The 24,723-nt window shown below is 40.0% G+C and overlaps 1 protein-coding gene across 5 annotated transcripts in view; it reads left to right on the top strand.

Annotated features, from left to right (window-relative positions):
- The first annotated feature begins 616 nt into the window (after nucleotides 1-616).
- Nucleotides 617-24,723, top strand: part of KLHL3 (kelch like family member 3) — a 205,670-nt gene continuing 181,563 nt past the window's right edge. For 2 of the 5 annotated variants that reach the window (XR_008915034.1, XM_056811066.1), the window contains exons 1-2: nucleotides 8,079-8,400; nucleotides 24,115-24,234. Coding sequence is in view for 4 of the 5 variants with exons in the window: in XM_056811066.1 (XP_056667044.1) it covers nucleotides 8,387-8,400; nucleotides 24,115-24,234 (134 nt within the window). In the remaining variant the exon portion in view is untranslated. Of the gene's footprint in view, nucleotides 760-8,051; nucleotides 8,401-13,154; nucleotides 13,174-24,114; nucleotides 24,235-24,723 lie in introns of those variants that run through there. The other 3 variants (XM_016424080.2, XM_007473295.3, XM_056811067.1) reach the window with 3 other exon arrangements.

Raw genomic sequence — 24,723 nt, 5'->3', positions numbered from 1 at the left:
ACACAGTAACAGGAATCTTACATGATGAATATTTATGAATGACTTAGCTTTTCTTAGCAACACAATCCAAAACAATTCTCAAAGACTTAGGATGAAAAATGCTATCTGCTTCCAGAGAAAGAACTGATGGAGTCTGAATGCAGACTGAGACATACTATATTTCATTTTATTTCTTCATTTTTCTTTTGAGTTCTCTTTCATTAAATGACTAATATGGAAAAATGTTTTAACTATTACACATAAAATTTGTTAGATTGCTTGACATGTCATGGAGAGGAAGGGGCAGAGATGGAGAGTGAGAATTTGAATCAAACAAATCAAAAAAGGTTAAAATTGTTTTTTTCATTGAATTGAAGGGGGAAAAATTATTTTTAACAATTGGCATAATTTTCTGACCTCTCCAACAAATACCATGGAATCCTAGAGCTCTTCTTCCTCATAACCCCATCATGTAATTTAGACTTCCCTTGGAAAAGAAACAAACTTGGGGTTGTTATTAGGATAAACTTAGAAGCTATTGCTGTCTAAAGAAATCCCCTTTCTATCACTAGAAGGCCAGATTCTACCTAGGAGATTGGGGATCTAGAACTCAACATTGTCCAGAAGTTCTTGACAACCCTCTCTACTGTCCAGGAAGCCAGAGTTCAGGAACTCTTAGCATTCAGACCATCTGCTTCCCATATACATAGCTACCACATGATTGAGAATTATTCTACTACTTCTTCAAGGCTAGGATTGAAACCAGCCATGTGTGTGAAGGTATGCCTGCTTTTGCCATCAGCATCCTCCCCAAGGCATCCTTATCATCTCCTACAGAGAAACCCTCCACCCAGCTCCTATCCACCCTACCCCACCCCACCCCCAGCCCTAATCTCCTAACCCTGATATTTTCTTAAGATTTTCCCAGAAAACAGAAGACAAAAGGGGAAAAGGGGGCAAAACATTCTAACAGCTCCCCTTTAAGGCCAACAAAAAGGGTGGGTCTTCTAACTCATTTCTTTTCCACAGCAATGTAAGCCACTGGGTCAGCTCTGGTCATTGAGACTTAATTAGGAGATGTCCTTAGTCCTTTCCCAGGATATTGAAAAAGAGAGGTTCATCAACACCTCCAAAAGGAGATGCTTTTGGAGAGTCCCAAACAGGTGCTTATTACTTTCTATGAACATAGTTAAGACTAAAACATATTTGTAGGCAATTCAGAAGAAGCCAATATAGTTGAATTTCTGGGTCCTTAAATCACTCATTCCTTGTTGGAAAAAATTAGGGCCTGTTCCTGGATTAGATGGAATTTATTCACTGACAAGTTTTTTGTGTCTTTTGTGTCCATCTTCATCCTACTAAACACTGCAAGACATTTTGAAAACTGAGCTTAGAGGCAGCTAAGTAGGACAGTAGATACAGCACCAGGACTGGAGTTGGGAGGACCTATTTTCAAATTTGGCCTCAGATTCTGTGACCCATGGCAAGTCACTTAACCCTGAATGACTAGTCCTTGCCACTCTTCTGTCTTAGAATTGATATTAGGACTAAAGGTAAGGGTTTACAAAAAAAAAAGGAAAAAAAAAGAAAGAAAGAAAAAGAAAACTGTTTTGAATGGGTGCAATGGAAAGAGAACTGGTTCTTGAATTAGAGAACCTGGGTTCAGATCCTTTCTCTGGTACTTATTATCTGTGTGACCTGAGGAAAGTTACACAATTTTCCTGGGGCCCCAGTCTCATCTATCAAAGGACCTAAGCTAGATGGTGACTGAGATCTTTTACAATTCTAGATTCACAATCCTCTTACTGATACGTACCATCCAATTTGCAAGAAAAATCACAGACAATTATAAAGGATCATATTTCAGTAGTACTTGTAGCATACTATAGGAAGTAGGCCTGTTTTATGGTCCTCTCAATTCAGGAATGGGGATAGAGGTCTCCTTTCTTCTTGGGGGATTATCATCTTTGATGGTAGTAGTAACCCACAAAAGATTTGATTGAGAGGCTTATGAATGGACTTGCCATAATGCAAGGTACCACCCAGTGGTGGGTAACTGGCTGACTTTCCTCCTTACTCAGAATCTTTAAGCCAGGTAAGAGTTTAGACAAAGACAATAAGTGAAGAAAATGGAGGAAAAGCATCTTGTAAAAAATGGTGACTTAAAAATAGGCCTATTTAGTAAAGGTGTCATTTTCTTCATTTAAGGCCCAAACCACTTAGAGACAAGATTGTGGAGGGTTTTACTGGCTTGATCAAATGATATGATTTAGGTATCTTTAAACCTTAAAGCACTGTACAAAAGAGAGCTTGGGGGAGGGGGGGGTCAGTGCTCTTCTTTGTCTTTGTGATATATCCTTTTAAAAGAAAAGCAACCCTTACTTTCTGTCTTAGTTAACAACCCTGAGATAGAAGAATAAGGGCTAGGCAAATGGAGTTAAGTGATCTGTTCAAAGTCACACAAGAAGTGGCTGAGGCAAGATTTGAACCAAGGACCTTTGGACTCCAGGGATGGCTCTCTAATCACTGAGCCATCTAGCTGCCTCTCAACTGAGCTGTTATCCAATAAAGCTTAAGTTCCTTGAGGATAGGAACTATTTTCTTTTGTTCCCCACCACCCTCTATTTTGGTATTCCTAGTACCTGGTATATATTAGGTGCTTAATAAATGCATATTGGAGTATAATAGGGTTTTCAAGGAGGACTAGAACTCCTGGTGTGAGGGCTTGCCAAGTCCTTTTCAGGGCTGCTTGGCCACCTTTGGTGTCTACTTGTTACTCAACTCTCAGCTATGGCTCCAGGAAGCTATAATGGCCACAGTCCAGTAAAACCATCTTGGCCAATGGGCTTAATTAGGTTGAAGGTACCAGTGGGCCTCAAACTCATTGATGGGTTAGGGGGATGTCTACCCCATTATGTGAAGACTCTCAGTAGAAAGGGCAGATGAAAATAATTTGTTCCCAGCAGCACAGTTGACTGAAGCAGGTGCTGTGGAGTCCTTATAGTTTACCCAGATGTCAAAGGTATGGAAGTCTTCCACTGCATCCTGGACCATCACCAGTCATCTTGACTTTTTGTCCTGCCACTGGACTTCAATGACTCTGGAAGAGTAAGTGAGACCAACGACTTTGTGCAACTCTGTCATACTTAAATCCAATTCACTGGAAAGTTAAGATATTATCCAATAACCTCACTGGTTTTCTTAGAAAATGAAGCATAAACAACAATATCAACAGTAAATTCATGCTGAATTGAATTGATATGGATGCCTGGATCACCTAATTCAGGATGGAGGGCAAAGGGGATATATCAGAGATACTTCTAATAAATGGAGTGTGAAAAGATTAGAGAATAGGAAAGAAATCTGGAGGAAATGGAGAATGTGTGGCAGTTAGGGGGAAGAGACAACAGAGGACTGGTAGAGGGATTATACATTTACCTGTTATTTCACCTCTGAATTTCAAGGCTTTTTTTTTCTATAGTGGATCCAACTTGCTTAGGATATCCCCTGACAAAAGAATCATGGAGATATGAGTCATATCTCTCTATTTTGGCATATTATAGGGTAGCAGTCAGCTTGGATTATAGGGATTTAGGGACAATCACTAAAAAGGAGTTAGGATGCTAGGAAAATATGATGATTCTCTTAGATAACTGTTCAGTCTCCAGGATCTTGGATTAACTTTTTCTCTTACCTTTCATAACAGCCTGAGTAGACAGATGCATTTCTTTCTTTCATTCTTCCATTTCTTTACTTTCAAACGTGGCATCACCTCCTGATGGAGAGGTAATGAATTTAAAATGCAGAAAGAATCATGGTGGGAGAACTTTTCAGACATGACAAATAAGGGAATTTGTTTTGTCATAACTTCTTTATTAAATAATTTATTGCTCAATGGGACAGAGGTGGAGGGAGAGACAAAATTAATTGCTTATCAATTTAAAAATAAAATAAATGTTAAATAATTTTTAATAAGGCAGATTATTTAATGGTAATAAACATAATAAAGTTTACCTAGACTCACAGATACAAAAGGAATGAGTCCAGGGAGAATGTGAATAAAAAATGAAATAAATGGTCCAAGGCTCTGATGAGCTTCATGTTGCTAATGAAGCATGGGATACAAACTCTGGATTAGAAACTGGGAGATCCAAATTCTAATCCTCCGTTCCACCTGTGATTTGCTGGGTGATCAGAGGGAAGTGCATAAAGTGTGATCTGGCATTAGACTTGGAATCAGGCAGACCTAAGTTGGAATCCTCTTTCATATGCTTACCTAAAAATTGTTGCTTCTTCATTTTCAAAAGGAACCAATGCCATCACCACAGTAAGGTAAAATAGTGGTGGTGATGAGTGATGTCTTGACTTGTAAGTATATGAGACCTGTCATCAGCAGTGTGACTTTTGACAAAGCATCCTCAGATTCAGTTTCATCATCTTTAAAATACAGATGATAATAGTAACTACCTCACAGGGTTATTTTAAGGACAAGAAAACTATTTAAAGTATTTTGTAGAGGACCAATTAAGTGGCTCAGTGGATAGAGAGCCCAGCCTTCAGACCAGAGGTCCTAGGTTCAAATGTGACTTCAGACACTTTCCAGCTGTGTGACCCTGGGCATATTTAACCCCTTTGCCTAAATTATCACTCTTCTGCCAATACTTAGTAATGAGTCTGACAGAAGGTAAGGGTTTTTTATTTTTATTTATTTTAAAATATATATTTTAAATACTTACCTTCTGTCTTAGAATCAATACTGTGCATTGGTTTTAAGGCAGAAGTGCCATAAGGGCTACTAGGAAGTAATTGAGGTCAAATTTGAACCCAGGACCTCCTGTCTCTAGGCCTCTCAATCCACCTAGTTACCCCACAAGGGTTTTTATTTAAAAAATTAAAAAAAAATAAAGTATGCCATAGACCTTAAAATATGAGCCATTAATATTATTGTTATTTTCTTGGTCAAGTTCACTCAACCTCATATATGAAAAAAAGAAAGGTACATGAAAGAATTTTGAAAAGGATCAGTGCTATATACATGGAAGACAATACATTTTATTCTACCAGTTACTTTGATGTTAAAAGTTGTTTGAGGAATGTTTTGTAGGATGGTAGGAGAATTCTCAGAGTTGATTCAAGGCAGCAGAGTACAGTAGTAAAAAGCAATGGAGGGGCAGCTGGGTAGCTTAGTGAATTGAGAGCTAGCCCTAGAGACGGGAGGTCCTAGGTTCAAATCTGGCCTCAGACACTTCCCAGCTGTGTGACCCTGGGCAAGTCACTTGACCCCCATTGCCTACCCTTACCACTCTTCTGCCTTGGAGCCAATACACAGTATTGACTCCAAGACGTAAGGTAAGGGTAAAAAAAAAAAGCAATGGATTTGGAGTTGAAGACTTGGATTCATATACCATTACTTTCTTCACTCACCTTGGGTAAATCCCTCAGCCTTTTTGAATCTCAGTTTCCTCAACTATAAAATGAGGGGATTGAGCCAGTCTTTAAGGTTCCTTTCAGTTCTAATTTCATGAGTCTTCAAAATCTCTATAGAACTTTATCTCCCAAACTGGTCCTTATTCCACAAACTTTTTTTGTGGAAATTTTCTGGGCACTCATTTCTTAAACTCTCCCTGCGTTTTTAACCTTCCCTGCTGTTGCTCACTGCTTTGCTGATTCCTGTTTTTTCTTTTCTGAAAGTCCAAGTCATAAATAAGGGGACTGCAAAAGTGAAACCCATTGAATCTTTCTTTTGTTTTTTTTCTACCCTCTTAGCACCCCCTCCCCCTTCCTCCAAATGGTGACACCTTGGGATTGAGTTTCCTTGTTTATGGCTTGCAGCATTTACTGGTGCTAGTGATTGACTATCTGAGGAAACATCTGGGGAAGAGCCACCAGACTGATTAGAGAAAGAAGAGGAAGAAGGGATGAGGAGGCAGAGAACCATTTTTAGTTTTTTTGTTTTTGTGTGTGAGGTGAGAGAGGCATGATGTTAGTCTATAGTGGAAGTTATTTGTACCTTTGTTTTGTTTAGCTGCACTGCTTTTTTGGAGACTGAAAAGAATGAGGAAAGAGATTTGAAATTGGAATTAATTAATTAACACAGGAGTTTAAGTCTCAGGGCCTAGCTGTGTGGCCTTGAGTCTCAGTTTCCTCATCTAAAAGCTGAAGATGATAATAATAATACCTGAATAACCTAGTGGATTACTATAAACCTGAATAACAGATTACTATAAACCATAAAACTCTATTATGATGATGCCAAATGGAATCATATATATGAAAGTATCTATGAGTTCTTGAATACTGTGCAAATGGAAGGCAAGTTACATGGAAGCATCAGGGTACAGAGGTACAGGTATGGTGATGAACTGTGTCTTTTGCTAGAGGATTTGCCTGGTGAAATTTGGAGAGGCTGACCACTGGTGGGTTGACCATTAAGAAATTAATTTCTTGGTCTCTAAAACTTATCAAACATCTACTAAGGAATAGAAATATATATATATATATATATATATATATATATATATATATATATACACACACACAGATAAAGTCCTGCATCCTTGAAGTATTGATTGATTATTTTAATTATAAAATAAGGACACATGAGTTTGATTAATTAGGGACATTTATTTAGAAATGATTCTGAAGAAGCAGGTAGCCCTGTATTACCCTGCCCCTTAACTGAGTCTCTCCTGCCTATGCCTTTTTGTACCTCTTCCATTTGGTATTTTAATTTTTGTACATTGTCTCTGGTCTATCGTTGGACATTCTCTGTAGAGGGCAACACTATAGCCGGAACTCATGTTGTAAAGCCCAGTAGAAACATCTTGGGGCATATGTATGTACATTTTTTTTTAAACTATACCTTATGTCTTAGATTTGTGGTTTCTAAGGCAAAGGAGCAGGAACCTTGGGAACTGGGATTAAGTGACTGCTAGGAAGTGTTTGAGGTTAAATTTGAACCCATGACCTCCAGACTCCAGGTCTGACTATCCACTGAGTCATCTAGCTCTTCCTGCTCCTCATTTTCTTAATCTGTAAAATGAGGAGATTGGATTAGATGATCTTTAAAGTCACTTCCTGCTTCAATATTCTTGGATTCTTATTTCTGGGGTTAAATCTATCAACAGCATCTCTTTTGTAAGGAATTGTGGGAAGATATAAGGATAGACATTCTATCTACTCTCCAGGAGTTTATAATTTAAGTGAGGAGAGAAGATATAGTTGATTGAAAAAATTACTAGCAGTGCTGGACTGTAAGTGAATGAGGTAGCAGTTCCAGTTGGAGTGGTCAAATAAAGCTTCTGGTAAGAGGTAAGATTTGAGGAAGAGGAAGTGGAAAGGACAGACAGACAGAGAGATGGCATGAGCAAAGGCAAGGGAGCAAAGGCAAGGAAAGCACAGAAAAATGCTTGAGGTGAATTTAGCCAGAGTGAAGAGTAGCAGGAAATTTAAAAGAAGATAAAAGGCGCCAAATTTCATCGCAGTGCCCTTTAAGCTCTTTTCATTACATTGAAGTTCATTATTTCATACATTTTGCAAAATATTTGGTCTATATTTACAGGGATAGTATTATTTATTGTCTATTTTTGTTTCATGTTGCTCCCTGGTATCTCAGCCTCAAAATGATTCTTCTCTGTCATTCTGGAAACTTTTCATGATACCAGGAGGAAAGAATGAACCCTTAGCAGCCCCATACCTGTGTGCTTTCCCACCTTCCTCTTTCCTATGTTACACTCTCCCTTCTTCCGTCTGGCCATCGCAGTAACTTTAGTTGCATGCAGCTGAAGGGCCTCACTACTTGGCTAAATGAGAGAAGGGACGGGTGGAGCAGGATGTCTCTGGGTTGGGGGAGACTGCATGAATGACTGCAGCAAGGAAGAAAAACCTAAGCCTGTTACTAGAAGCTCACTGCCTTTGGCCTCCTCCAGAGAACAAATAGTGGCCTGTGGGAGCATCGGGGATGCCCTCGCACTGCAGATGCAGGAGCAGCTGGAGAGATGGCCGCGCACATGGTTTAGCAGGAGCCGTGGTTCCTAGGAGACCAAGTAGCAAGCCTTGGGGAGGGGGGGGAGGGGGAGGAGTGGGCTGCCGCTTTTAGCAGTTGAAAGGGCTGCAGGGAGCTCTGGGTAAGACATTTTCTTTTGCTGTTGCTGCTGCCGCCGCTGCTGCCGCCGGCGGTTTTGCAGTGTTAGCTACTGGAGGGAGTCGGAGGAGAACGGGAGGGAGGGGGATCCGATTGCAGCCATGCTGAATCACTGTCCCTGATTCGATCTCCTTCCAACCTGGACCTCCACTCTCTCTCCTCTTTCCACTGGCTGCCTGGGAGCCGCGGGCGGAGAAGACCTGTGAGCTGGGCTGGGAGTCGGGTTCGGTGCCGGGAGTCCCGTCGCCGCCGGAGCTGTGTACAATGGAGGGGGAAAGGTATGTGTGTGTTTGTGTGTTTGTGTGTGTGTGCGCGCGCGCTCGCGCTCGTGTGAGTGTGTGTGCGCGCGCGGGTGTGTTCTGCAGTCTGTCTCCTTTGTATTTGCGTTGGGGAAGACTGCTGCTTGTAAGATCGGATCGAACCGAGCAGCCAGAACCCGATCTGGACTCTGCAAACCTGAGTTTCCCTGAAATCCCTTGAAATCTGGCTAGTGCATGGGCAGGCAGGCAGACCGACAGACAGACCCTACAGACTGACCAACCTCACCCACACCCAAACCAGAGCGTGCGAGAGAGCTTGCTTGGTTGCAGAAGCAGGCTTGTGCTCTGGTGATGACGGGTTACCTAATCTACGCTCATACTCGGAGACATCTCCTTTCTAAGGCTCTGGGTCGGTTTCTGATTAGGGGTTTGGGGTCGCATTCCAGATGCCACCGTTGTGAAGGGCTGCGAACACCAATAGCTTAAGCGTTTCATGCCTTTGAAATCGCCATCTAAAAGCACAGCAGAGGCGAACGGTTCTTGTGCCCTACCTGGAGTTGGTGTGTGTGTGACTGCTTGTCTTTTAGCACTAATGTCCTGTGTGCACATTGGCGGTGGAAAGAGAAAATAGACACTTGGGCTTGTTATCTGCAGTTTCATTTTGGTTCCGTATTTTAAAAGTTCATGATGGAGAAGAGAATGTGTTTACTTTAAAGGAGTCAGGAACCCTTTTCTTCAGACAAGGAACTTGTATTAGGATATAGATCCTGCACTAAAAATAGGAAAAGTAAACGTGACTAATGCAAGTACACACACAAATCACCCAAAACCAAATTATTGAAGGAGTTAATTTTATTTATAAGTAACCATGTACCATGTCTACCTTAGGGTGTGCATATGTCAATGAGAAGGCCAAAATATCCCCCAAGCATGTTTTTTTGTTTTTGTTTTTGTTTTGTTTTTGTGGTGGTGAGGGCTGGGAGTGAGATGAATAGGAGGGGTGGCCTTTTGAAGTTTGATCTTTGAGCTCTCTAGGACTTCGTTTTTGTGAAGGAAAGCCTCCTAGGAGAATACAAGGTGGCTGCTGTGGAGGTGATAGTGAGTTGATAGAACAAGTGAGAAGGAATGCCACCCTACCAGGATGTTTGTGTCTAGTCAATAAAAACCCAACAAAATGACAATAGGCTTAACTAAGTCAACAATAGCCAAATGGGAGTCCCTGGGAGAACTGTAAAGTCCTTGGGCTACCTCTACTCCTGTGGGTATCCCAAGTTACGAGTTTTCACTATAGCAGAGCATGTCTCTTGGGTCTCTCAGTTGTGGGAAGCTTGTTTCATTGCTGTTGCTGGAATTCCCTGAAGAAGCCTTCATTGTTCTGTATATTTATTGACAATCCTCATAGGAAAAAAATCTAGATCTTGTCTTGTACATGAGGTACAAGTCAGAGACTTCATTTTCATTTCATTGCTTGGGAAGGTAGCATCTATCAAGGATTGATGTCTCAGATCTTGTGCCTATTGGCAATGGACATTCTTCATTGAATTGTTTTCCCAGTCTGGTTGGGGGTAAATGGAGTTCCGTACTTGAAACATTTTCTTTCAGGCTAGTAGGTACCTTGCTTTCCGTAGTCAGAAACAGATCTTGTTAAGCCCTGGGATGGAGGGGAAATGGTTGAGGGTGAGAATTAGAAGGTGCCTCTGTGTGTGTGAGTTGTAGCAATAGGCAGGGGGCAGGTGAGAACAGGCAGAGGGGCTTGGAAAGATAGTGGGTCTAGGGGCAGAGGTAACAACAATAACAATGACATTTGCATCAGCTTTTTAAAATGTGTAGAGTGCTTCACATACCTTATCTCATATTAATCTTACAGCAACTTTGGGAAGTAGGTGTTGCTTTTAATCTTCTTTTTATAGATGAGGAAACAGTCTCAGAAAGGTGAACTGATTTTCCTAGGGCCGAATAGCTGAGGGTTTGAGGTGGGATTCATCCACACCTCCCTAACTTCAGATTGTGTGCTTTAGCCTCTATGCCAAGAACATTGATTCTCTGAGAGTGGTAGGTTAAGAGACTGACTTTATATTTATTCTATATAGTTTTTGGCATTCTATTCCCAGTGACAAGCCTAACACAAAGCTAGAATCATAGCCCAAAGGGACTTCTGTAGCCATCTAGTCAAACCCTTTCATTTTAGAGGAGAGGAGGTTAAATGACTTGTCTAGAGTCACACAGTAACCAATTATCTACAGTAAGATTTGAACTTCTGTTCTCTTGACTACAGAGTCAGCACCCTTTCTGCTACCTTTTTATTGATACTTCCTAACTGCTTGTTGATGAATACATCAGTTAATTCATCATCCAAAGTATTAAATATTAAATAGTTATTAGGAGACTATGGGAAGTCCAAAGAAGAGGCCTGATCACCCCATTTCCCCAATACCACCCCCCAATGATCTAGTTCTCCCTATCTTTCCTTTGCTCCCCCTCACCCCCCCCCCCTCCTCTTCAAGGAGTTAAGGATTTCTTCAATCTTCGACCCATTAGTCATTGATTATTTATTTAGGACTGTTTATCCAAGGCCCATTGCTTCCTACTTCATGAGCACTTTTAGGAGAGGCTGAGTTGGGGAGAGAAATTCAACCTGGCAATTTCTTACTTTTACCCTATTTCTCCTGCTGTATTCAAGCAGGTTTGAATAGTTCAGTTTCCTATCCCTAAAGTCAAAATTCTCCCACCATATATTTGGAATCTTTTTCCTATTACCTAGAATGCACCCTTCACTCTTTCTGTTCTTATTATCTCAGATTACAGCCACATTAATTCTTTTTGCCTGGTTTACTTGGAATGCTCACTCTTCTCCCACCAGTCAAATAACAGCCATCTTTCAAACTACTCTCACCTTTTCATTGAGCTTCACAGGTTGTACCAACCGTCTTTGCTCTCTCTCTGTTCTGAAGTGTATTTAGAATCAGAGAGCTAAGGCCAGTGGGGATCTAAACCACTCATTTTATAGAAGAGGAAAACAAAAGTGAGGCAATTTGCCTCTATGATACTCGAATAGGTAGTAATTAGCAGAACTAGGATTTGAATTCAGATCCTCTGACTCTATGCATTTTCCTGAGTGCTTTCTGTGCTTCTTGAATTCTCAATTTTTTGCACTTGACAAAATAGACACTTAGGAACCTTCCTTTGGTTGTTTTTTAAATAAAAAAAAACACATCAAAGTTTTTAAAAGCAAGACTTCCCCATGCTCCAAGAATAATTTGCATTTTGATGTACTTGTTTCCCATCCTTCTACTCTCCATTTTTCTCTGCTGACTCCCTGCTTCAGAGATTTGGAATGAATTGATGGTCTGCAGTCCACTAAGCTGTAAGAGAAGAATGTGACAAGTTGCCCTGCTCTGAAGGTCGAAATCAATCTAATCAGACCTTACTCCTGATCCCCACTAATTTCCTTCTTTCTTTCTCTCCCCCCCCCCCAAATACTTACCTGTATTCAGTTCAGAGCTCTTAACTGCAGCCCATATTTACATTTCCCTTTAATGTTTGCAGAACAATTTACATATATTACCTCATTTGAGTCTTATAAGTGCATTGTGAGGTATTCCCATTTTACAGATAAGGAAACTGAAGTTTAGAGAGATTGCCTATTGTCACATAGGCAGTATCAGTGTTGGGTTTAGGACCCATCCTGGATGTTTCTGACTGTCAGACTAGCATAGAATTCACTTTGCTACTTTCCCTGAATTTCACCAGGACTGGGCATATTGCCTGCCCTCTTTTACTAACTTACGGAGAGTCCTTAAGATATTTGGAAGTGTCTTATTTCTTTGTTAAATGAAATCTTAAGCTGTCAGGAAATCTTTAGGCTCTTCACTCAGGCCACTTGATATTCCCCCATCTGCTGCCCCAGTCTCCAAAATGAACCTTTAGATATTATGCCTGGCAAGTGTTAAATCTCTCTACCCTTCATTCTCTGGGACCATATAGATGCATTTTCTCCCATATTGTTTTCCATTGTTCCTCTGTGTACACCCTCTGCTTCTCCCTCTTGTTGTTACTTTCTACATTTTGCTCTGGGAACTGTAATGAATTAGTTGTTATATAAAGAATCAATCATTGCCTCTGGAAAAGTTTTGTTAACTTTAATTGCCTTATTGTTTCCTTCCCCTTCCTTGAGACTTCCCAGACCAGAGCTCCATTCAATGGTCACCACTCCCCTATAAATGTTGTTTCCTCCATTAGAATGTTAGCTCCTTCATGGCACGGACTGATGCTTTTATATCTACATCCCTAGCAGTTAGGGCAATCATGAAATCATAGAACCATAGCTCTAGAGTTGGAAGGGACCTTAACAGCCAATTCACATCTTGACGGCCCTAGCATTTGTAAAATGAGGGTCCTCCCTTGCTCATTTTACAGATGAAGGAACTAAAGAACATAGAAAATGCATGACTTGCTGAAGGTTACAAAAGTAGTAAGTGAACCAAGATTTGAATTCAGGTGCCATGATTTCTTCAAATTGCCTTCAATCAGACTATAATCTTAAGAAAAACATAAAAAAAAGACAAGCATATGATTTGTCTGAGGTCTGAGCCTTTATCATATTCAACTTCCATTTTCTTCATTATACTTCCTACATGAAACATTCCTCATTCTTTATGTTGAATAGAGTGACTTTAGAAGGTGAAGCAAAGAATATGTTTTTTTTTTTCCCCACAAAAGAAAATGGAAACCGACCAGCCAGAATCTGAGGCCTCTTATAGATACCTTGGTGACTACTTTTATGACTATAGAGTAAGTATGTGGATCTGGAGAGGTAAGAGTAAATAGGCATTTCCAATGGCAGTCCTTGACTGTTTCCAACTCATTTGCAGTTATCTACATCAGCCATGTGACTAGGTGGAAAGAATGCAGGCTTATGTTCCAAGTTTTCCAGGGTTCTAGGAAAAAGTGGTTTTAGAAGAAACGCCCAATAATATGAGGGACATGGCCTTCCATTTTTCTTTACCTTCTGCTTTGGCTGTTACCTAATTTCTGTTGCTTGGAATTTGAATTAATAAAATAAACTCCATAGGTCAATTATATTTTTTTCTGCACTTTATCCTTCCCCTTCTTCCTTAGAGTTTTGCTTGTGGACTTCTTGGACAAGAGCACTGTGCTGGGCATAAAGGCAGTCCACTATAAATATCATGTAGTAGGTGTCTATAATAGGAGATACAGTGCTTTAGGCAATGGCAGCCCTTGTGTCTCTAGGCTGAGGGTGAGGGGTGTATAGAAAGGATTGGGGAAGAAGAGAGTTAAAGTGTTCCAGGGCCACTCCTTGGGGAACTTCCCTCATAAAATTCCAATCAGAACACATTTATAAAGGACTTACTGTGTGAAGAACACTGTTCAGGTCTTGGGGATACGAAGGCAAAAATAAAACATACCAAGGGGAACCCACTAAATAGAGATTAAACAGATACCAGCTATTTTGTTCAGGGAAAGAACATTGAGAACTAGGGGTATCAGGAAAGGCTTCCTATAGGAGGAATTACTCAAAGTGAGCCTTGAAGGGAGGAGGACTTTGCTCTTTTTTCATGTTTGATTCAGGAAACTAGGCCTAATACTTGATGGAATCTCTGTGAATCTGATGATGCTTTCTAAACTCTTAGTCACATCTTCTCTGCCAGGTAAAGGTATGTAACTTAGCCTGGGGACACATCTAACAAACTTTGAAAGAAGATCTTACAATCACAGGAGTTCAAGTAGAAAGAAATTATAAAGGCCATCTAATTGAATTCCCTTATTTTATTGATTAGAAAACTGAGGCCAAGAGAATCACTGGAAGAGTGACTTGCCTATTGTCACACAGGTAGTAAGTATAAGAACCAGGATTTGAATCCAAGTTATAGAATGATGACATATAACCCTGGATCTGAAAGGGTTTTGGGGGCTATCTAGTCCGATCCCTTTCTTTTTACAGTTAAGGAACTGAGGCCCAGGGAATTTAGGTGACTTACTAAGGTCACATAGGTAGTAAATTGCTGCTCTGAGACTGAACCTCGGTTCCCTGACTCAGCAGCTCTCACTATGCATGTTATTTTGGATTTTCAAGTTAAGAAGTTTTTTATTTTATTTTTAAGAATCTGATTGTACTTATTCACAATGATTGAGGACATATCTTAATACTTTGCCTCAGATGTTATGGCTGGGGGTCAGCTAGGTAGCACAGTAGATAACCAGGCCTGGTGTTGGGAAGACCTGGGTTCAAATATGGCCTCAGATACTTCTAGCAGTCTAACTCTGGGCAAGTCACTTAACTCTGATTGCCTGGCCCTTGCTATGCTTTAATTTTGGAATCTACTAAGGGTATTTAAAAAAAAAATTATGTCTGGAACCATTTGTTTAAAGAAAAAAAATTCCCTAATACCTGAAGCTGATGTATATTTCAGTCATGATAATTAAAATCAGACTTTTCCTATTGGAATTATTTGGCCAAAAACATTTTCAATGGAAAGAAACAAAACCAAGTAAAGATAAACTTTCCTTCTGCTCAGTGCTCCGTTTTGGATGAGTTAGGATTTCATAGTTTTGATAATTTGGCTTTCTTAATTTAGGATTGTTAAAATGTGCTCAAATAAAAAGTTGGATTTTTTTGGGGGAAAGTTTTCTAAAGCCAGTTTCTTGTTTGATGATACATTGCTACTATGGAACTGATACCAGCGTTTTGGTTTCCTAGTGAATTCTAGAACTAGGTTAAACTGACCTGAACTGGAGTGTGCTGTGTTGAAAAGTGCTTGATTGCAGGCCTTTGCCCTTTAGTTTTTCAGTATTTAATAACTCCAAAGGCCTGGAAATTTAAGTGCACTGTGCTAGAAGTACTGATAAATTCTCCAAGCAGCCTTGCTGTCACTTTACATGTAATAAAGTTCTGTTGTAGCAAATATATCAAACTTTCACACATGGAAAAGAGGCTCTCCTATTTATACCCGAAGTAAGTTTGGCTTCTAACATTTTTCTGTAATAATGAGAACTGCATTTTCAGACATTCTTCTTTTCACCATGTCTCAGACTAAACTGATGTCTTATCTAACATCTAGTTTATGCAATAGGAGGTTTGGTTGAGAGAAATGGGGATAGTTTTGCCTAGAAAAGACTTGGAGGAATATGATTATTATCTTGTTATTTGAAGGCCAGTTCTGTAGATCTGTTTATAAATGTAGAATTGAAGGTTCCTTAGAGGTTATGTGTTCTTAGTTAAGTTTGGCCCAAAGAGCAGATTTAGGAATAATGAACTGATGAATGATAAAGCATTTATTACATGTTTACTATGTTCCAGGCACTGAGCTCAGTGCTAGATATACAAATAAGAAAGTAAGACATTTTCTGCCCTCAGTTTATTTATATTTGAATAGAAGAAGGCAACCCACAGTGGAGAGCTAGAAAGGGATTACGGGTATATGTGCAGTGGCTTGGTTTGGAAATGGCATGTGCTATGGAAGTGCCAGAAGAGCTTTGTTTGGAGCAAGGTAATGAAAAAAACAACTCCCTAGTTCAAGGTTGGGATGAAGAAGGAGTTGCCAAGAGATAATAGACTTAGACTCTAAGTTAGGAGGATTTTTCTAACAATTAGAATTGTGGTTGAGGTGCCTTAGGAGGTAGTGCATTCTCTTTCACCAGAGGTTTTCACACAAAGTCTGGATATTTTATTGAAGGGATTTTTGTTTAGGTACACGTTGAAGTGTTTTTTCTGGCTCTGAGATTCTGTGGTTGTATAATATTACTTTTCGTATGAAGTATAACCCATTTATAAAATTCTTCCCATGGAATTTGAAGGAAACAGTGCATCATGTCATTTGATCCTATGATTTGCAAGGATGACTTTTCTTGAACTATTTTATAAGGAGAAGAGTTTACATTTACATACACAGCCACATACATAGCCACTAAATGTATGTATTCGTTCTTTGCAATAATATTTATTAAATGCTTACTACTCACACAGCTCGATGTTTATCCCTGGGGGAGATATACAAAACTGAGAACATTTAGTTCTATGGTACTTGCCCTCAAGGATCTAACAATAATAGATGGTAAAAGCCTAGAATGTTCTCTTTCCTCATTTCCACCCACTTGCTTCTTTGACTTCTTTAAATCCAGCTGAATCTCACCTATGCAAGCCTTTTCTAACCCCTCTTAAACCTGGTGCCTTTTTCTCATAATTATTTCCTATTTATCCTGTGTTGCTCAGTTTTATTTGTATCCAACTCTTTGTGGCTCCATTTAGGGTTATCCGGACAAAGACTCTGAAGTGGATTGCCACTTCCTTCTCCCATTTATCCTGTACATAGTTTGTATACATTTGTTTTCTTGTTGTCTTTTCTATTGTAAGCTCAAGGTCTTTTTTTCTCTTTTTGTATCTCTCACTTAGCACAGTGCCTGGCATAGGGTAGGCACATAATAAATGTTGATTGAACTACAACACCAGTGTAACTATAATGCATAATATTACAGGTTAAGAGCTTTATCAAAGTGCCCCCAAAATTGCTATGTGAGTTTTAGGGATAATATCATTATTGGTTGGGCGGGGGGAGGTAAGATAGGAAAGATTTCTTGGAGAGGTAGCATGTGAACAGTGTTTTGGATAATAACTAACAGTCCTATAATGCTTTATGGTTTTTTGACCCTGAGAGATAAATAGTATAGGTAATATCATCCCTGTTTTGCAGATATTAAGTCTCAAAGGAATGAAGTGACTTGAAGGATGAGTAAGACTTTAAGTGTTTGGGGAGGATGAAGGAAGAAATCAGCATGTAAATGAGAAAGTGTAAGATCATTGGGCATAGTGAATAGACCCGTTGATGGAGTGCCAGGAAAGGAATGTCAAGAAGATAAAACTGAAAAGACATCTTGGAGCCTGATTGTGATGGACCTTGAATGCTTAAAAGGTGTGTGGACAGCATCCTGTCCAAAAATCATCACAGGAATCATGAAAGCCTTTCCAGAGTGGGTATGACAAGATGAACGTGGCTTTTCAAGAACATTAATTTGTGAGTGTGCAAGAAACATTGAAGGAGAGAAGAGATTGGAGGCAGGAAAAGCCAGTTAGGTCGGAAACTATTGCAATAAAGCAGGGAGAGCAAGTAGTAAAAAGGGATTGGATTGGGAAACTGAAGACTTTGTCTTTGGTCTCTAGGAGCTAACAATAGATGGTGAAAGCCTGAAATGCTCTCAGTTCTACCAGGAGCAATCTATGTAATGCTGGGCAGGGCATTTCCCCCCTAGGCCTCCACATCATTCTTTGTAAAATGAGGGAGTTGTATTAAAAAATTCCTACAGCCTTCCAGTACTACCCTCCCATTCTGCAACCCTGTTTCTGGCATGAGGTCCACAATTAAGTCCTGGAATATGTCTGACTGCTTGCCTCTAAGCAGCATACCACTACTACCTTTTTTTTTTTTTAAATATATTTTATTTGATCATTTCCAAGCATTATTCGTTAAAGACATAGATCATTTTCTTTTCCTCCCCCCCACCCCCCATAGCCAACGCGTAAGTCCACTGGGCATTAGATGTTTTCTTGATTTGAACCCATTGCTTTGTTGATAGTATTTGCATTAGAGTGTTCATTTAAAGTCTATCCTCTGTCATGTCCCCTCAACCTCTGTATTCCACTACTACCTTTTTGAGTGAATTATGATAGAACAAGAAAGGAAACAAAGGCTATATTCAAAGAGTCTGGGATTAAATCCTGGCGTTGTTGCTTAATACTTTTGTTAACTTGGCCAAGTCATTGCCACTCTCCTCTAGATTGTCCTGGGTCATTGCATTGCTTGCTTGCAATATTTTGTCCTTGACCTGGGAACTCAGGACCTTATATTCTAATGAAATAATCAGTATATACACACTTATAAATTCTTACCAATAAATAAAAGCAATTTTGCAGAGAGGCACTAGAAACTTTGGGGGTTAGGAAAAAAGATCTTTTAGCAGAAATGACTATCCTAGCTGAGCTTTGAAGGAAACTAAGGATTTTGAGAAGCACAACAAATAGGGTAGGTCCTTTGTGAGTTATAGCAAGACATCCAGTTTGGCTGGACCAAAGAGGTGTGAAGGTAGGTTGAAGTCAGGCTTTGAAGGGTTTTAAGTGCCAGTGGAGGTGGGGGTTTGTTTGTTTATCACTTAACCCCCATTGCCTTGCCCTTTCTACTCTTCTGCTTTGAAACTGATACATCATATTAATTCTAAGGTGGGAGGTAAGGGTTTAAAAAAAATAACTCATTAAGGACTATCTAAAGTTCTTTTCAACTCCATGTCCAATGGGTCTGTGACTCTTAAGTGCTGACCATCCAGTAGATTGAGGTGTTTCTTAGAGGGTAGGAGCACAACACACCAGGTCATGCAGCAGTTGTGAGTACTGAGACAAAGCATCCCAGAGAGCTGTGCTGCTTTGAGGGGAGAAGGGGAGAGTAGTCAGAAAATAGAGGAAGGGTTATTTTCTTAGTTATTTTTTTCTTTTTTGAGTCATTACATTACTTTCTTATAAGGATGAGGCAAAGAGGCAAAGTTGAAAGTAGCTCCAGAATACCAGAATGAGAGGTAATTGTTGCACAGCCCCTAGCATGGAGGGGGCACACATCCTACAGTTCACTAATACTTCCTTTGAATTCAAATTCAAAGCTAGCAAATATTTATTAAGTGCCTACTATGTATAAAGTGCTGTTTTAGGTGCAAAGCTACAAAGCCAAAAACAATAGTCACCACCTCAAGGAATTTGCATTCTGCCAGGGAGTTACAATATAGATATATCATATGATATGGAGCACATAAATACATAAATAAATACAAGGCAATTTAAAAAAAGGAATTCTATTTTTTTTGAAGTATGGATGGTGTTCTCTCTCTCTCTCAGTCTCTCTCTCTCTCTCCCCCTCCCTTTTATTTCCTGTCTTAGTATCATTTCTAACAAGGGCTAGGTAATTGGGGTTAAGTGACTTGCCTAGGGTCACATAGCTAAGAAGTATCTGAGTTCAGACTTGAATTCAGGTTCTCCCAACTCCAGGACTGGCTCTCTATCCCTTGTGCAACTTAGCTGCCCCAATATAAGGCAATTTGAGTGGAAATTGAGAGATCATTAAGGATTGAGGTAGGGAATTGGAGAAGGAGGTACCTTAGTTGAGCCCTTAGGGAAGATGAAGATTTTACAAGGTATTTTGATGAAGTGAATGAAAAAACATTTGTTAAGTGCTTAACTTATACCCAAACTGTGATAATAAATGCTGGGAATATTGGGTGGAGTGGCAGCCTCCTGGTGATCTTCCATTTACTGGAAGGATTATAGTTGGTTGACCTCCTGCATCCATTCTGCAGGTTGGTTGCTTGGGGGCTAAAGTGAATAATTCTAGGAATGGGGAACAGCTTCTAAGAATTCACAGAGGCAGGTCTGTGAATCTAGAGAGGAAGGGATATTACAGATTATGTACTATTAACCTCCTTATTTTTCACTTGAGAAAACATGAATTCAGAGTCCTTAAGCAACTTGGTGGCAAAGCTAGGATTTGAAATTTGGAGGAGAAGAAGGATTAAGGAGAGAAAATGGTGAGTTTGTTTTAGGCATATTTGGATATGTTGACAAGATATACATCTAGCTGAAGATGTCCAGAACACTACTGGGGATGCATAACTGAAATTCAAGAAAGAAATTAGGGCTGGAAATACAGATTTTTGGATTCATCCACTTTGAGATGATAATTGAACCCATGGGAGCAAGAAGAAAGATTCTCACAGGACAAGAGCATAGAGAAAGAAGTAGACAGGGCCCAGGACAAAACCTTGAGGATCAAACACCCTACACTTTGTGGTTAGGTGATAGGTGATATCCTGAGAATGAAGATTTAGAAACAGGGGCTAAACAGACAGAGGGAGAACCTGTAAAAAGCATTTCTGTGCAAGCCAGGGGAGAAAACAGGTGATCAGAAATATCAAAAGCTATAGAGGGGTTAAGGATAATGAGGACTGAGAAAAGACCATTGGAAAAGTCTTTAGTGATCTTCAAGAGGGCATTTTCAGCCAGATTTGGAAAGTTAATGGGTGGTTAGAAAATGCATGTGTTTCATCAGTGACAGAGATGAAAGGGATAGGATATAAAACTTGAAGGGATGGCAGGCTCATTTGAAGTTTTTTTTTTTTTAAGAAGGAGGGTGATGTAACATGTTTTTAGTAGGAGAGAAAAGAAAAAACTGATAAGGAGAGATTGAAAATGAGACAGGGGAAAAAAAGATGGGAGAAATATAATGATTAAAAGGAAAAACTTGTGAGGAAGATGAGGGGGTGGAAGCAAAGGCACACAGGGTGAGGGGTTAGCTGTGACAAGGAGAAAGTCTGCCTCTTCTTTGGAGACTGAAGCAAAGGAAGAAAGGACAAAGGACAGATGACAGTATAAAAGGATTAAAAAAAAAACCAACCTTTAACCCTCTTGTCTTAGAATCAATACTGTGTACTGGTTCCAAGGCAGAAGAGCAGTGAGGGCTAGGCAATGGGGGTTAAGTGATTTGTCCAGAGATTTGAACCCAAGATATCTGGTCTCTGGGCCTGGCTCTCAATTCACCAAGCCACCTAGCTGCCCCTACAAAAGGAATTTAAAGTATGTAATGGGAGCTATGAAGTAACTCATAACAAATAGCTTTGATTTTCTCAGTTGAATAGGAGATTGGGTCATCTGATGAGAGACAATGATATGGGAGTGACATTGACATTGATATTGATTACTATGACCACTAATAGAGTGACTACCATAGAATGACTATGGTAGAGTGACTAAAATAGAGAATTAGAATAGCTTTGGAGAAAATGACAGAAAGTTAATCAGGGAAGACTCAAAACTGAGGACTCAGGTAAGATTAGCTAAAATTTAATTTGTGGTGGGTCCAGTTGGCTTGTTTTTGTGATTTTCATCCAGTGCTTTTCAGTAGTTCAGCAACAGATGGAATTCTCCAGCTTCAAGGACGGGCAAATCTTTCTTGATTCAATATTCAGAGCTCGCTTTTCACCACACCACGATGTCTCCCTCTGTCTCCTTTCCTAAGTCTATGGAAATTGGCATGAGTGGACAATTCTGAATCCTTCAGAGGGGAATAATCAAGGACTGAAGTGCTCCATTTCATGCTTTCCAATTTTGTGGTCCAGGATCGATCTGATTCTCAAAGACCAACCAATTTTAACACCAGTCATTTCCTGCATGGGGCAGCTAGGTATGAATGAAAGACACCTGTACTCACACAGACAAAATAGCTGGTCTGTGATAAGTGTTTGGGAATCCTTTCCCTGAGCCTGATATTCCTCTTTCTCTGTTTACCTCCAGACTCTAAACATATGATGTCATGATGGTTGGAGTCCAGAGCAGCTTTATGGGGGAGGACTGTGCCATTGTGTGTGATTTTTAAGTATTGTTTTGGGTGCCTTCCTCTTTTTGATCTTGTGTTCTGGCTTGAGTTCTGCTCTTTCCATCACCATGTATGTGGGATATCCTTTATGCTCCTTAGTTTTCCTCTTCCTTTGTACCTCTCCCTCAACTACAATTTATTCTGAAACTAACCCTCGAGAAGGATCAGACATGTGAGAGCTCAGACAGTTGTCCATAATCTTAGGCTCAGGAAATGGATCATCAAGATCCTTCATGCCTACAGAAGGATGAAGGAGAGGCACTGGACCTGGATTAGTGAAGGAAACGCCTGGAAAGGATCTTTCTCTACCAGTGAAGGTTGGCACCTTCTCATCAGTATATAGTTGTTTACAGCAGTGAGAAGCTGGCCGCTGACCCAGAAAGTCTGGGTCAGAGGGGGCACTTGAGCCCAGGTGGTCCTGGTTTATTTAGACAATCTCTCTCTACTGTGTGTGAAGCCTAGAGTCAGAAGGTTAAAAACAATTGTTCTCAGGACCATTTTCATAATGAACTTGTTTTGTTATATGCCAATTTCTTTGAAAACTGATACTGTCTGCCTAGGACACATGATGACAGGCAGCTAGGTGGAACAATGGATAGAGTGTTTGGCTTGGAGTCAGGAAGACTCATCTTCATGAGTTCAAATCCAGCTTCAGACTCTTACTAAGCTGTGTGATGCTGGACAAGTCACATAACCCTATGTGCCTCAATTTCCTCATCTGTAAATTGATGGAGAAGGAAATGACAAACCACTGCAGTATCTTTGCCAATAAAACCCCAAATGGGGTCACAAAGAGTCAAATATGATGAATAACAAAAGCAACATGTGTGACTTTTAGAGGGAGGTGGTAGAGCCAGAGGAACCCCCCTTATTAGTAGTTTTGGGATTTCCTCCCAGCCCTGCCATTTACTTACTCTGGCAACCGAGGCATTTCCCACCTCTTTGAACTTCAGTTTCCTTGTGTGAAAGTAGGTACCACAGACTTTATTCTTTTTCTCCCCCTCCCTTTTGGGTGGGTGGTAAGGATCAAGTGATATCATGGATATCTAAGCACTTTGAAAAACAAAAATTTGAATCTAAATGAAAGCGATTGCTTATTAGTAAGGGTTAATTAACCATACTTGGAGGGGTTGTATTCTTGTATTTAACTCAATCCCCCCCCCCTTTTTTTCTTTTTAAACCCTTACCTTCCATCTTGGAGTCAATACTGTGTATTGGTAAGGGCTAGGCAATGGGGGTTAAATGACTTGTCCAGGGTCACACAGCTAGGAAGTGTTTGAGGTCACATTTGAACCCAGGACCTCCCATCTCTAGGCCTGGCTCTCAATCCACTGAGCTACCCAGCTGCCCCCAGTTCCCTTTTTTAATGAAGCAAAGTCAAGAAGTGATTGGAATCCTTATTTGATTGCTGTTTTTATGTGGAATTAAGTGCCTGGGATAGGGTGAACTGCTCTCTTATGCACCTGTGCATATACAGCTGAATGAGTGCCAGTTTTGGACTTAAAAGGGCTGAGTTCAAATTCCAGCCCTGCCATTTGCTGTTTGTATAACCAAGGAGATCTTAATCATGAGCCCAAGGACTCACACATTTCAGAAAGTCCTTAGATGAGAAAAATATTTGTGACTTGATTTTCACTAATCTCTAACTGAAATTTAGCATTTTCTTCAGTTATTTGAAACATTAATTCTAAGAAATGGTCCATAGTTTTCACTAGATTGCCAGAGGGTTCCATGATGCCAAAAAGGTTAAGAATTTCCAATTTAGTCCAAGCTCTTCATTTTATGAATGAGGAAACAGAATCCCATCAAGTTGAAGTCGCCTATAGTTGCATAGTTATTAAGGATCTTAGTTGGTATTTGTACTTAGCTCTTCCAGAACTCCAAGTCCAACACTCTGTTTTATTACAGGGGTGTGTCAACAGAGCTAGAATTCAAATTTAGGTCTTCCAACTCTACTTCCAGGGATTTTTTCCCCCTCCTCCATTTCATGTTTCAGGGCCCTTTTCTATATGGGTAGGCTCATGAGGTCATAGATTTAGAGCTGGAAGAGGCCTTAGACAACATCTGATCAATCATGTACCTCCCTATGCCTCTTCATTTTACAAATGAGGAAACTAAGGCCTGAATGATTTTCCCAAGGACATTTAGGTAGATAGTAACTGGCAGAATTTGAATCTGACTCCAAATTCATATCTTTTCCTGTGATTGAGCCTGTGACCTCTCTCACTGGGCTTTTAATATTCTGTGCCTTTTGATTTGCAATGAAAACAGTCCATGTATGACTCTCCCTTTCCTCTGTTTCCTTTCACAGTATCAAGCCAAGTTCCCAGTCTCTTGTGGAAGGTGAGGATGAAGAGAAGGACCAGAAGACAATTACAGTCAATCCTGCCCATATGGGGAAGGCATTCAAGGTTATGAATGAACTGCGGAGGTACTTTTCCCATTTCACATGCATTCTTCCCAGGGGAATTTGTCCCCTTGGAACTGCTTGGAATACCAGCAGGGCCTGCCATTTTCATTTCCATATGAGTTGTTCAAAAGACCAAGGCTCGGGCGAGGTTAGAATAGCACCCCTGTGCTATGTCTCTTTCCTCCCACCCTAGGAAATTAACTTGGTTTGATTTTTTTTCCCTATTTTAAATTTATGGAGAACAAGTCTTGTGTAAATTGAAACCACCCTCTCCCTTACTCTTTCTCTCTTTATATTTCTGAAGAGTCTATTGCCTTAGTATTCAAACATCACAAAAAGATTCTTTATGAATACAGCAGGTCTATTCATAAACTTGGTTTCCAATCAAGCCAGCTGCTTGAAGACCAATAATAGAATGATTGAGATACCTACTTACAATTGCAGATTAAATATTCTAAATGCCAATGTACATCTTCCCTTGTCCTTATATTCAGACAGAGCTTGTTCCTC

This window comes from Monodelphis domestica, chromosome 1 (assembly GCF_027887165.1).
Source record: "Monodelphis domestica isolate mMonDom1 chromosome 1, mMonDom1.pri, whole genome shotgun sequence".
Taxonomy (NCBI): Eukaryota; Metazoa; Chordata; class Mammalia; order Didelphimorphia; family Didelphidae; genus Monodelphis; species Monodelphis domestica.
This window is presented reverse-complemented; position numbering and strand designations above follow the sequence as displayed.